Source organism: Microcaecilia unicolor, chromosome 2 (assembly GCF_901765095.1).
Source record: "Microcaecilia unicolor chromosome 2, aMicUni1.1, whole genome shotgun sequence".
NCBI classification, from domain to species: Eukaryota; Metazoa; Chordata; class Amphibia; order Gymnophiona; family Siphonopidae; genus Microcaecilia; species Microcaecilia unicolor.
Window position 1 is genome coordinate 482,743,085 of NC_044032.1, and position 12,052 is coordinate 482,755,136.

General features: G+C 44.6%; 1 protein-coding gene across 1 annotated transcript in view; it reads left to right on the top strand.

Moving 5' to 3' along the window:
* The window catches only part of UVSSA (UV stimulated scaffold protein A), a 261,433-nt gene that overhangs the window by 205,261 nt on the left and 44,120 nt on the right, over nt 1–12,052 (top strand). Inside the window, 1 exon segment of the mRNA XM_030191086.1 lies at nt 2,006–2,117. Within this exon segment, the coding sequence (XP_030046946.1) occupies nt 2,006–2,117 (112 nt within the window).

The following is a 12,052-nucleotide window of genomic DNA, read 5'->3' on the forward strand; positions in this document are numbered from 1 at the left end:
TCTTGGACCCTCACCCCGGGGGCACAATCTGGCCCTCTATAGGTCTAGCATCTCCCCCTTGTCTGATCTCCTGCTCTATTTCCTCCACTCAAACCCCGCTGTCCATTCCAGCATCTCTCTCTCCCCCTCCCTCACTTAGAGGGTCCCCAGCTTTTTTCCCCATTGTCGTACTCCCCACCATCATTCCAGTTCTCTCTCCCTCCCCCAGCCCCCATGATCTGGCATCTCTCTGCTTCTCCTCTGACATATTTTACCCTTTGATTCCTCCTATTTCTGTGGGTTAGCCATCTTTCTCACTCCCTCCTCTCCCCCCCCCTCGCACTCTAGTCGGTGTCTCTCTCTCCCTTCCCTTCTTTTGTGCTCCAGCATCTCTTTCCTTTCTGTTCCCGCCCCCAATGCTGCAATCTTCCGACTTTTGGCAGTGCAGCATTGGGGATCGAAGCAGCCTTGCCTCCTGCTGTCCCTGGAAGCTTGCCCTCTGTGCAATTTCCTGTTCCCACATGGACAAGGTGCTGCTCTGGTTGCTGACCCTGCACTGCCAAAGTCAGAGGATTGCAGCGTCGGGAGTGGGGGAGGAGAGATGTGGGAATGCTGTCCAATACCTGAGCCAGCTTTGGGGGGGGGGGGGCTGAGCCAGGAATGGGGGGCCTGGGTCCCCAAGACCCCACGTAGCTATAACTCTGGTCAAATTAGAAGAAGTATAGAGAGAGGCGATGAAAAGGATAAAGGGGATGGGACTACTTCCCTTTGAGGAAAGGCTGAAACAGCTAGGGCTCTTCAGCTTGGAGAAAAGATAGCTGAGGGGAGATATGATAGAGGTCTATAAAATAATGAGTGGAGTGGGACGGGTAGATGTGAATTGCTTGTTTACTCTTTCCAAAAATACTGAGACTAGGCATGCAATGAAGCTACAAAGTAGTAAATTTAAAACAAATCAGAGAAAATATTTCTTCACTCAAAATGTAATTAAATTCTGGAATTTGTTGCCAGAGAATATGGTAGAAGCAGTTAGCTTAACAGGGTTTTAAAAAGGTTTGGATAGCTTCTTAAAAGTAAATAAGCCATTATTGAGATGGACTTGGGGAAAATCCATTGCTTATTTCTAGGATAAGCAGCATAAAATGTATTGTACTGTTTTGGGATCTTACCGGGTACTTGTGACCTGGATTTCCACAGTTGGAAACAGGATACTGGGCTTTGATGGACTTTGTCTGTCCCAGTATGGCAACGCAGAAAAAAAAGAATTCAAAGAGTAGTCTCCCCCCCCCCCCCCAAACTGCCTTACAATCCCTGATAGTCTTGAGAGGTCATGGCAGCCATTTTGAGGGGTCACTCCTGCTCTGATTACACCCCTAGACTGCCGAGGATTGTAAGATAGGCCCAATGGGAGCATCTATAGGTGGGCGGAGGGGTGGCAGTTCCTGTTCAGAGGGAAGGGGGAGGGAGGGACACAAACAGATCAAATCACAAATTTAAGGCTTCCACCGAAAACACATGGTCCGTTTCGGCTGAAACCAAAACCATGATTATTGCCTTTCAGTTGAAACCGAAACTGGGCAGAAAAAGGCCTATTTTTAACCTATTTTGTAAGGACCCACAATATGGCAGAAATCATAACTAGACTGAAGCCACTTGACAGCAAGTGTAAATGTTAGCATTTATTTTTTTTAAACAGTGTGCATAAATTATGCCTCCATCTGTGCTCCATACCAGAACGTATAAAAGTGTATATTTTCTTGTCCACTTTGTTCACATAACCCCGGCCTAATTTCATAAAAGCCCTTTTATGTGTGAAAATTCCTTTATAAAATTAACCTTGATATATAGAACATTTTCAAATTCTGATCTTTACATCCAATGAACTGAGTTTAAATAATCCATCTTCCCCACATTAGGGCCTTAAACTAAATCTAAAAATATGCCATCAAAGTTTTCTTTTAAATGCCTTGTGATGCTTATTCAAATTGAAATGCCTTTTTTTTTTTTTTTTGTAAATCCCTTCTAGTGCCCTTTCCATGGGAAGATAATTCCTCGAGATGAACTTGGGACTCCTACAAATCCTGAGGATCAAGCTAGAGAAGCAAAACAGAAATTTGAGAAGGAGGCAGAAGAACAAGGTTTGTTTCACAGAAGATTTATGTTGATCTTACATTTCAAATCTAGACAAATATGACAGGCTGAGCAAAAAGGTACCAAAAGTGGGGTTACAGTTAGCAGAGATAAAGGCTATAAAAGATTGGCAGGATAAATTTTGGCAACTTTCATTTTTGAAAGTTTTATGTACTATATGATCAGTAGAAAGTACAGAGATATAGATGTTTTAAGTTAGCTATTTTTCAAATATGTTTTTCCAAAATATATACTTTTTTTAATTGATAAATGTTTCTCATTTTATAAAGACATAATTAGTCCATCCCTAAGGCTGAAATTTTGCAGGATTATGCAGTTGATATCCCTCTATCTTGTGGTCACATACCCCGATTTTGGTACCTTTTCACTCAACGGGTCACAAATATAGAAACTCTTTTGTATCTTTTATTTAAAGTGTCCCGTAAGAAGCAGTCTTTTAGACTATTTAAGTAGTAAGGGTGTGTGTGTTTCTTGCTTGACTTAAGAATTTCAGGAAACGTTTTGTGTACACCACATAACTACATAATGCTTTTAGTTAATACAGATCATGTGCTACCAACATCTTATTTCGACTTGAGCATAAGTATGTTAGAAGTAGGAATGATTTTTTTTATGCTGGCTTTGTAAGTATAGTGGCCCCTCATGAAATGGGATTGAGGTTTTACCGTGGAGGTGGGTACATAGTAAGTGGTGTGTGTGGCCAAATTTGGACTTCTAGTCCCTGTAACCAGATCCTTGTTCCTCTGGATGTCCTTGTATCTAAGGGTGCAGCTGTGAATCAGGCTGACAACTTGTGCTCAGTTCTACAGGTATCAGTTGGAGGAGCCACAGGTGCCATGGCACCCCCCCACCCCCCCCCCCAAATTTTCCTTCCATCCCTCCCCTGCGAGATGTAGATTTCCTTCTCTCTCTGCCCCCCCCCCCCCCCCCCATGGCCCCATGGTCTTCTTTCTTTTTCCTCTCCCCCGGGGCAACAACGCTACAATCAGCATAACTGCAAAAGCCTCACAACCAACTGGTATGGGACATCAAGCATCTGCAAATGCTCAAGGCCTACCTGCTCTGAATAGGAAGTTTGTAGGGGCAAGAGCTGGCAGGCCCTGAGCATGCAAAGATGCTCAAGGCCCCATGTCAGCCAGCCACAATGCCTCTTTCATTATGCATATAGTAGTGTTTCCACCCTGAGGAAAGAAGGTAAGGAAATCAATAGCTTGAGGGGGATGAAAAATAAAGATGCTGGAGACACCACCAGGGTTGAGAAGGAAAGGAAAGAAATGCTGAAGACCCCGTGGGTAGGAAGGGAAGGAGAGAAATACTGAGACCCCGGGAGTGGGAAAGGAAGGAGAGAAATGCTGGGGACCCTCTGGGAGGGGTAAGGAGAGACATGCTGGGGACCCTTGGAGGAGTGGAAGGAGAGACATCCTGGGGACCCGGGGGGGGGGGGAGGGAAGGAGAGACATGCTGGGGACCCGGGGGGGGGGGAGGGAAGGAGAGACATGCTTGGTGGGGAGGAGAAGGAGAGACATACTGAAGAGATGGAGGGAGGGAAGTAGAGAAATGCTGAACACTGGGTGTGGGGGAAGGCTTGAAAGAAAAGGAGAGAAATGTTGGATACAACAGGGGGGGAGGGGAAAGGGTGTTGAAAGGTAAGGAAAGAGAGATATCTTGGACACCAGTGGGAGGGTTGAGAGGGTAGGGAAGGAGAGAAATTCTGGACACCATGGTGGGGGTGGGGGGAGAGACGTGCTGAAGAGGTTGTTGGAGTAAAGGAAGGAGAAAAATGTTGGACACTACAGGGGGGAAGTTGAGAGGTAGTGAAGAAATGGTGTGCACTACATTGGAAGGGATTGAAAGGTAGGGAAGGAGAGAGATGCTGGATGCCATGGCGGAGGGGGTACAGATGGCAGGGAAGGGGAGATATTGGGGTTGGGGGCAAAGATGACACTCTCCCAAACAAAAAGGCATTCCACTGCCCCTGTTCAGTTCAATTGGTATGGCAACTCGTATTCTTCTCGTTTATGTACCAGGGACAGCTGAGAGTCAAGCTGGCAACCCGTGTATGTGTGTGTGTGTGTTTATTATTATTATTATTCAATGTTTATTGAAAAATTCTGGAACTTCATAACATAAAGCAAAATGCAATATATGCAACCCTGTGTTTGATTCTTCGACTCCCTAAGGGATCCTTTTACTAAGCAGCGGGAAAAAGGGCCTTGTAGTAGCGGTGTGGCCCTTTTAACTGCGTGCCAGGGCCCTTTTTACCACAGTGGGTAAAAAGCACCTTAAAAAATGGCCATGTGGTAAGATAACTCTTACTGCGTGGCCATGTGGTGTTGAGCACTTACCACCACTCATTGAGTTGGTGGTATCCGGGCAGCGTGCGGGAATGCCCAATTACTGCCGGGTTAGTGCTGCGCTATAAAAATAAAAAGGCGCGCGCTCAATGTGTTGGGTCAGCGGTAGTTCCAAGTTAGCATGCAGTAAGACCGTGTTGGGCTTATCAACACTTTGTAAAGGCAGGGAGCTAAGGCTTTGGTGGGCCTATAGTGGTGGTCTCACCTTGTGCTGTTATATATTATCTTTGTTGGACACCCTCTGGGGAGGAAGGCCTGATTCCTTTCTTGAATTTAGGCTTTTATAGTTCCCTCTCAAACATTGTCAGGCCATGTTCTGAGAATAGTCGATTGGCACCTTTCTAGAGCAGGTACCCTGAATGTACCTTCCTATAACTGTTTTAAAAATAAATGTCCTTTAATTTTAGGAGACGGTGATAACATACTGCTATGAGAATTCTGCTATTTTGAAAATTCTGTGCAGAGTATTTTAAAATTTTGAGTACTTTATTTGTAATTTTTCGTGCAGAATTCTCCTATCATAAGGTCTTTTCTCCACCTTGAGCCTGACACTCGGAGTCCCCAACTTTCTCTCTTCTCATGCTCAGCCTTCCCTAGCAGACTGTATCAGCATAGCACAGTGCTGTTCATTGAGTTTACCCACAATTCAGCTAACCTAAGGTAGCCTAAATTATTGCAGCTATCAAAACCCTAGTCTCACCCTTAAGGTGATAGCAGGACATGTTTACTCACTCCTACCCTATCTAAAATAATGTTCAAGCAGCTTTCTAACCTTATTTGCAACTTTGCTTTAAATTAATCCACTTATTTTCTTTCTCCTGTTACTCAGTCTTATCTATCTATATGTTCCATCTTTGCTTACACCTTATGCTGTCTATAAGAATGTTTTATTACATATTTTGTTGATATTGTAATATCAATTGTAATCTTGTATTGTTGTTTGAAAATTTTTACTGCTGTAATTGTCTATTGCTTATGTTTGACTTATTCTTGCTGTATACCGCCTTGAGTGACTTCCTTCAAAAAGGCGGTGAATAAATCCTAATAAATGGGAGAAAAATTGACCAATGTAGATAGACTTGATGTTTCCAAGCGTTCTCTTGCTTAGATGTTAATGAAGACTGTACAGACAGACAGGCCCCTGAGACCTCCCTCTTCAAAGGAAATCACACCTTGCAAAAAAAGGTGTCTTCAGATCAAGAAGCACTATGCTGGGAATTCTATGAAGTGGTGCCAAAATATTGTCACCCCAAAAGGTGCATGTAGCGTCAATTCTGTAACAGCATTAGGGCGCACCTAACCCATTTTAGAATTCTAGCAGAAAGCGGTCTTGGCGCATCAATATCTAGGCACGACTGCTTTCGTCATGTCAATGGAAGGCTTAAGTTGCTTCACTTAAGTGCTCTTTGTAGCATGTGCAACTCATAGTATTCTATAAGTTGTGTGTGTCACTAGACCACTTCCCATGCTCCACCCACAGGTATGGCCTAGTTGCAGTTGCGTGCTAAGTGACGTGCACACCATGTTTACAGAATGCACTACTTGCCAATTTAGGCTACCGATCTGGCATGTAGGTGCTAGTATTCTGTAAACAGTGGCATGCAATTGATGCCTTAGTTTAGGCACACATTATAGAATTGCCATTTATATGGAACAAATGCTGGGAATCGGGCATATGCTGAAAAGACTTGCAGTTCTTTCATGTAGAAAAACTGCCGCAGAAATAGGCAGGCTCAGACTGACAGACACCCACGCACACTCATATAGATATAAATAGACTCATGTAGAAAGGCAGCTGCCATTAGGTTCTTCTTGGTCTGAATCTTACACCTCATAGCAGCTCCTCTGTAATAATCTTGGTCAAGTGCTGTACATTTGTAAGAAGCTTACTTCATACATAAAATACTCTTTACTATACAATCCCCTGTCTCTGTGTATTACTTTGCTATACCTATTGCCTCTGGAAAGTTCTGACATCATTCAAATTGGAGCATTACACTATCTTCTCCTGATTGTTCTCTCCCCCCCCCCCCCCTTCCCTAGGCTTGATCAACCCTCACTTTCCTCTGCCCCTTTGTAGGGTAGATGCCCCCCCCCCCCCCAAAAAAAAATCTTTCTTTCACTACCCTTTAGTTTTTTCTTCCCATCACACCCTTCAGTTTCTTCTGCAAGATCTCTTGCTCATTTCATCCCCTAGCTTTTCGTCACACTCCTTACCTCATAGCAAGGCACCCAGTTCACCCCTCTATCCCCAAGCACTTCTCTTCCTGACCCATCCTCTGGCACTTGAATTGTGCGTCTCTACAGTGAACCATACAGTTCAAATTGGCAATCGTGTGAGGGCCGCATAGGAGGAGGAGCAGCATACAGCCTGACATATAAGCGGTTTCCTCATTTGCTGTAATCAGCCCAGTAAGAGGGAGCTGTTACCGCTTCTGTTTTCGCCATAGTTTCTGTACTGAAACAGTTTATGACCCTGCCTTAAGTATAAGCAAAGCTGAACAGAGTTTGAGTCCTCCATTCACAGGACAAGTCCCTCCTCTCTCTGCCCTTCTCCACCACCGCTCATTCTGCCTCGCCTCTCCCTATGCCTGGAACAACCTTCCTGAGCCCATACGCCAAGCCCCCTCCCTGCCCATCTTCAAGTCTTTGCTTAAAACCCACCTCTTCATTGCTGCGTTCGGCACCTAACTCTTACAGTCAGTAAATCCAGACTGCCCCAATTTGACCGTTCACTTGTCTACTACATTGTAAGCTCTTTGAGCAGGGACTATCCCTCTATGTAAATTGTACAGCGCTGCGTAACCCTAGTAGCGCTTTAGAAATGTTTAGTAGTAGTAGTAGTTTTTGCCATGAGCAGGGGCATGCAAGGAATGACAGGCTGGTTCTGACAAATTTTAAACTGCAGTGTTGTACTTTAGTGTTTGAGCTACTGCAAACATATATAGGGGCTTGTGAATGCAGGATAAATGGTGTTCAAGTTGTCTTTAGAGTTTCTAAAGTTATTAATAAGTGCTTTATGATCAGATGTACAATGTTATTGCAAGCTAGCATAATTCTTGAAAAAATGCTCCAGTATCTGCCACCACAGCATAAAATTATTGGCTGTCATGTCAAACTGGAGTCAGGGAAAGGAAAGAAGCAGCTACGTAGATTGGGGCACGGTAGGTATGACGAAGGAAGAAACGGTGGTAGCAGCAGATCAGGAGCCTAGCAGAGGAGGTGGTTTCAGTAGATAGGTAGCTGAAGGTGAAGATATTGGAAATCTGGGTGCTATATAAAAGCAAAACCGAAAAAGACTTTGAAAGACATTTACAATTGCTTGATATACCACATGTTGGTGCAGTTAGGCAGTTTACAAGGAAAAAAACCAGGCAACATACAGGTTTGTGAGAGTGGAAAGGAGAAGGATGAGAGAGAACAAAGTAGGAGTATAATGTAAATGGTAGCTGGTGAAGAGTGAAGATGGAGAATAATAGTATGTCAGTTAAAATAACCAGGTATTATTACCTGTTTTAAATTTCTGAAAAGAAGTTTCAAGCCAGATGTCCAGAGGAAAAGAGTTTCACAATTGTGAACCTAAGTAACAGTGGGCAGATGTCAAGGTGAATCCGAGCAGGCGAGAGAAGCATGAGACGTGCACATTGATAGGATAGATGAGAGCAGTGGTGTGCTAGAGCCGGCTCGCAAGAGCCACTTGTTATATTTTGACAGCTCTTGTGAGCCGGTTGTTATTCGGGGCAAATCGGCTCCATTGCATGAGGTAAGCATGGCAGGAGGGCGCCATGCTTACCTCCCCTCCCGCTCCCATCCATGTCTAGCGATGTCCTTCGCCCCCACCCTCCCCTGCCACTCCATCCGTCAGTTTCAATTACCTCCCTCAAAGCGCCGCCTTATTTAAAGCCCTGCTACCCGTCTCCAGCTGCCTTCCCTGCTTGCTTCTGAGGAGTTCGCGCCCTTAGTCCCGCCTTCTGATGTCATTCTGACGTCATTTCCTTTTTCCGCGACGGCGGGACTAAGGGCGCGAACTCCTCAGAAGCAAGCAGGGAAGGCAGCTGGAGACGGGCAGCAGGGCCTTAAATAATGCAGCACTTCGAGGGAGGTAATTGAAACTGACGGATGGGAGCGGGAGGGGAGGGTGGGGGCGAACGACATCGCTAGACATGGATGGGAGCGGGAAGGCTGGGGAGGGAGGAGAATTGCTGGGCATGGATGGGCAGAGGGGGGCAGGGGAGAGAATAACTGGGCATGGATGGGCAGAGGGAGGCAGGGGAGAGAATTGCTGGGCATGGATGGGCAGAGGGGGGGCAGGGGAGAGAATTGCTGGGCATGGATGGGTAGAGGGGGCAGTGGAGAGAAGAGAATTGCTGGGCATGGATGGGTAGAGGGCAGGGGAGAGAAGAGAGTTTCAGGACATGGATGGAGGGGAAGGCAAGAGAAATTCTGGACATGGATGGAGGGGAGGGAAGGGAGACAGAAGAAATGCTAGACATGGAGGGAAGATAGAGGAAGGAGATTAGATGAGGGAAAAGGAAGTGAGGAGAGAAACTGCACATGGATGGAGAAAATAGTCAGAAGCTGGATCCACTGTACAGTCAATTCTGCGGAGGACCAGAAATGAAGAAGAAAGGAGGAAAGAAAAGAAATAAATGGAAAGGATGCCCTGGAAACGGAGTCAAGGGAACAGATAAAGAGCAGCAGAATCAGATACTGGGCCAGCATGATCAGAGAAACAAAGTCACCAGACAACAAAGGTAGAAAAAAATAATTTTATTTTCATTATAGTGTTTGGAATATGTCCACTTTGAGAATCAGGTGCTGAACGTTAAAAGTTTATATTTATTTACTTATTTATGGCATTTTATCCCATATTAAACATGAATTAGATTGGAACCTGGGATCATTTAATTTTTTTTCCTGGAGAGAGTAATACATTGCCCTTCCCCCCCCCCCCCCCCCCCCCGCTATAGCCAGCTCTGCAATTTTTTTTTGGGGGGGGGGGCGCAGAGGTGGATGGGGTGGGGCGCAGTGGTGAATGGGGTGGGGCGCAGTGGTGGATGTGGGGGGGGCACCGAGGTGGACTGGGGAGAGAGCCTGTTGTTAAAAATTTACCAGCACACCACTGGATGAGAGCAAGATGGAGTAATAAGGGATGAGGAGATTAGAGAGGTGATTAGGAGCAGTAGGATGACCCTTGAATACTAAAGTGAGGTTTTGTATATTTAAGACAAGTACTTATAGGGAGTCAGTGTTAAGATTGGCAGTGGAAATATGTGGTCATACAGACGAGCATTATGAAGTAAGTAATCTTCCTGCAGCAGACTGAATAAGCAGAAGACGCTTTAAGGAGGATAGTGGCAAGCCATTATACTGGGCATAATAGTAATTGGGATGTGTGGTCATAAAAGTTCAGACGAGACTTTTTTTCTTGAACACTTTTTCTTGTAGAAGACAGTGTCAGAAATATACACATTAAAACAGTGCAGTAGAGCAATCATATAAGAGAAATATGGTAAATGTCATACAAATGATACATCTTAATAGGCAGCATGGAGGAACATTTGTATAACACAGCTGTGAGGGAACAAAGAGAGGCAGAGGATCTGCAGTTCAGATGCAGCAAAATAGACCACTAATGTAGAAGATAAAAACAAGGGCTTTAATTTCATCAAAGAAATGCTTACGCTTGACGTGGCCACGTTTCGCCAAATAGGCTGTATCAGAGGCAAAAACTGCCAAATAAAGCAAATTAAAATTATATAAAATTAATTCACAACATACAGCTAAAACAAATTACCAGCGGAAGAAAGGGGGTGTTGATGCCCCTGTATAAGTCGTTGGTGAGGCCCCACCTGGAGTATTGTGTTCAGTTTTGGAGGCCGTATCTTAAGGATGTAAAAAGAATTGAAGTGGTGCAAAGAAAAGCTACGAGAATGGTATGGGATTTGTGTTACAAGACGTATGAGGAGAGACTTGCTGAGCTAAACATGTATATTCTGGAGGAAAGGAGAAACAGGGGTGATATGATACAGACGTTCAAATATTTGAAAGGTATTAATCCACAAACGAACCTTTTCCGGAGATGGGAAGATGGTAGAACGAGAGGACATGAAATGAGATTGAAGGGGGGCAGACTCAAGAAAAATGTCAGGAAGTATTTTTTCACGGAGAGAGTAGTGGATGCTTGGAATGCCCTCCCGCGGGAGGTGGTGGAAATGAAAACGGTAACGGAATTCAAACATGCATGGGATAAGCATAAAGGAATCCTGTGCCGAAGGAATGGATCCTCAGGAGCTTAGTCAAGATCGGGAGGCGGGGCTGGTGGTTGGGAGGCGGGGATAGTGCTGAGCAGACTTATACGGTCTGTGCCAGAGCCGGTGGTTGGGAGGCAGGGCTGGTGGTTGGGAGGTGAGGATAGTGCTGGGCAGACTTATACGGTCTGTGCCAGAGCCGGTGGTTGGGAGACGGGGATAGTGCTGGGCAGACTTTTACGGTCTGTGCCCTGAAGAGCACAGGTACAAATCAAAGTAGGGTATACACAAAAAGCAGCAAATATGAGTTATCTTGTTGGGCAGACTGGATGGACCGTGCAGGTCTTTTTCTGCCGTCATCTACTATGTAAATTATAAATCATAAAAACATGCACAATCATTATCCTAACCAATTACCAACATCTGCAATGTGAGCATATAGACAGTGTATCAGTGTTCACATTACTTATTTATTTGGATTTTGCTTGCACCTTTTTCAGTAGTAGCTCAAGGTGAGTTACATTCAGGTACACTGGATATTTCTCTGTCCCAGGAGGGCTCACAATCTAAGTTTGTACCTGAGGTAATGGAGGTACAAACTTCCTGAGCCCCTATGTCTTGCCCCATCCTTGGCCACCTTTAAATCTAGACTGAATGCCCACCTCTTTAACATTGCTTTTGACTTGTAACCACTCGCCTCCACCTACCCTCCTCTCTTCCTTCCCGTTCACATTAATTGATTTGATTTGCTTATTTTATTTTATTTATTTATTTATTTTTTGTCTATTAGATTGTAAGCTCTTTGTGCAGGGACTGTCTTTCTTCTATGTTTGTGCAGCGCTGCGTACGCCTTGTAGCGCTATAGAAATGCTAAATAGTAGTAGTAGTAGTAGTAGAGTTAGGTGCCTTGCCCAAGATCACAAGGAGGAGCAGTGGGATTTGAACCGCCACCTCTGGATTTCAAGACCGGTGCTCTAACCATTAGGCCACTCCACTTACTCTGTGCAATGGTGTCTCAAGTGAATAGTCGACTGTAATTACAAATCACCGTGCCTATTTATGGAATAAACCAGAGAAGAACAGATCAGTGAGTGTGCACAACTGTAAAAATCAAGATTAAATCTGGCATTAATACATACCTAGAGGGGAAGGATTAACAACATATGTCCCTCTAGAACTAACAGTCAAGGTGAAATCTAAAAAGATTTACCACAAACAACCATAAGGATTAGCAACAGGTGCAAAAACCAGCCAAAATATGCAATTTAGAAATATATCAAAGGTACAAAATTCACTTAACTGGTTTGCAGCACTTCC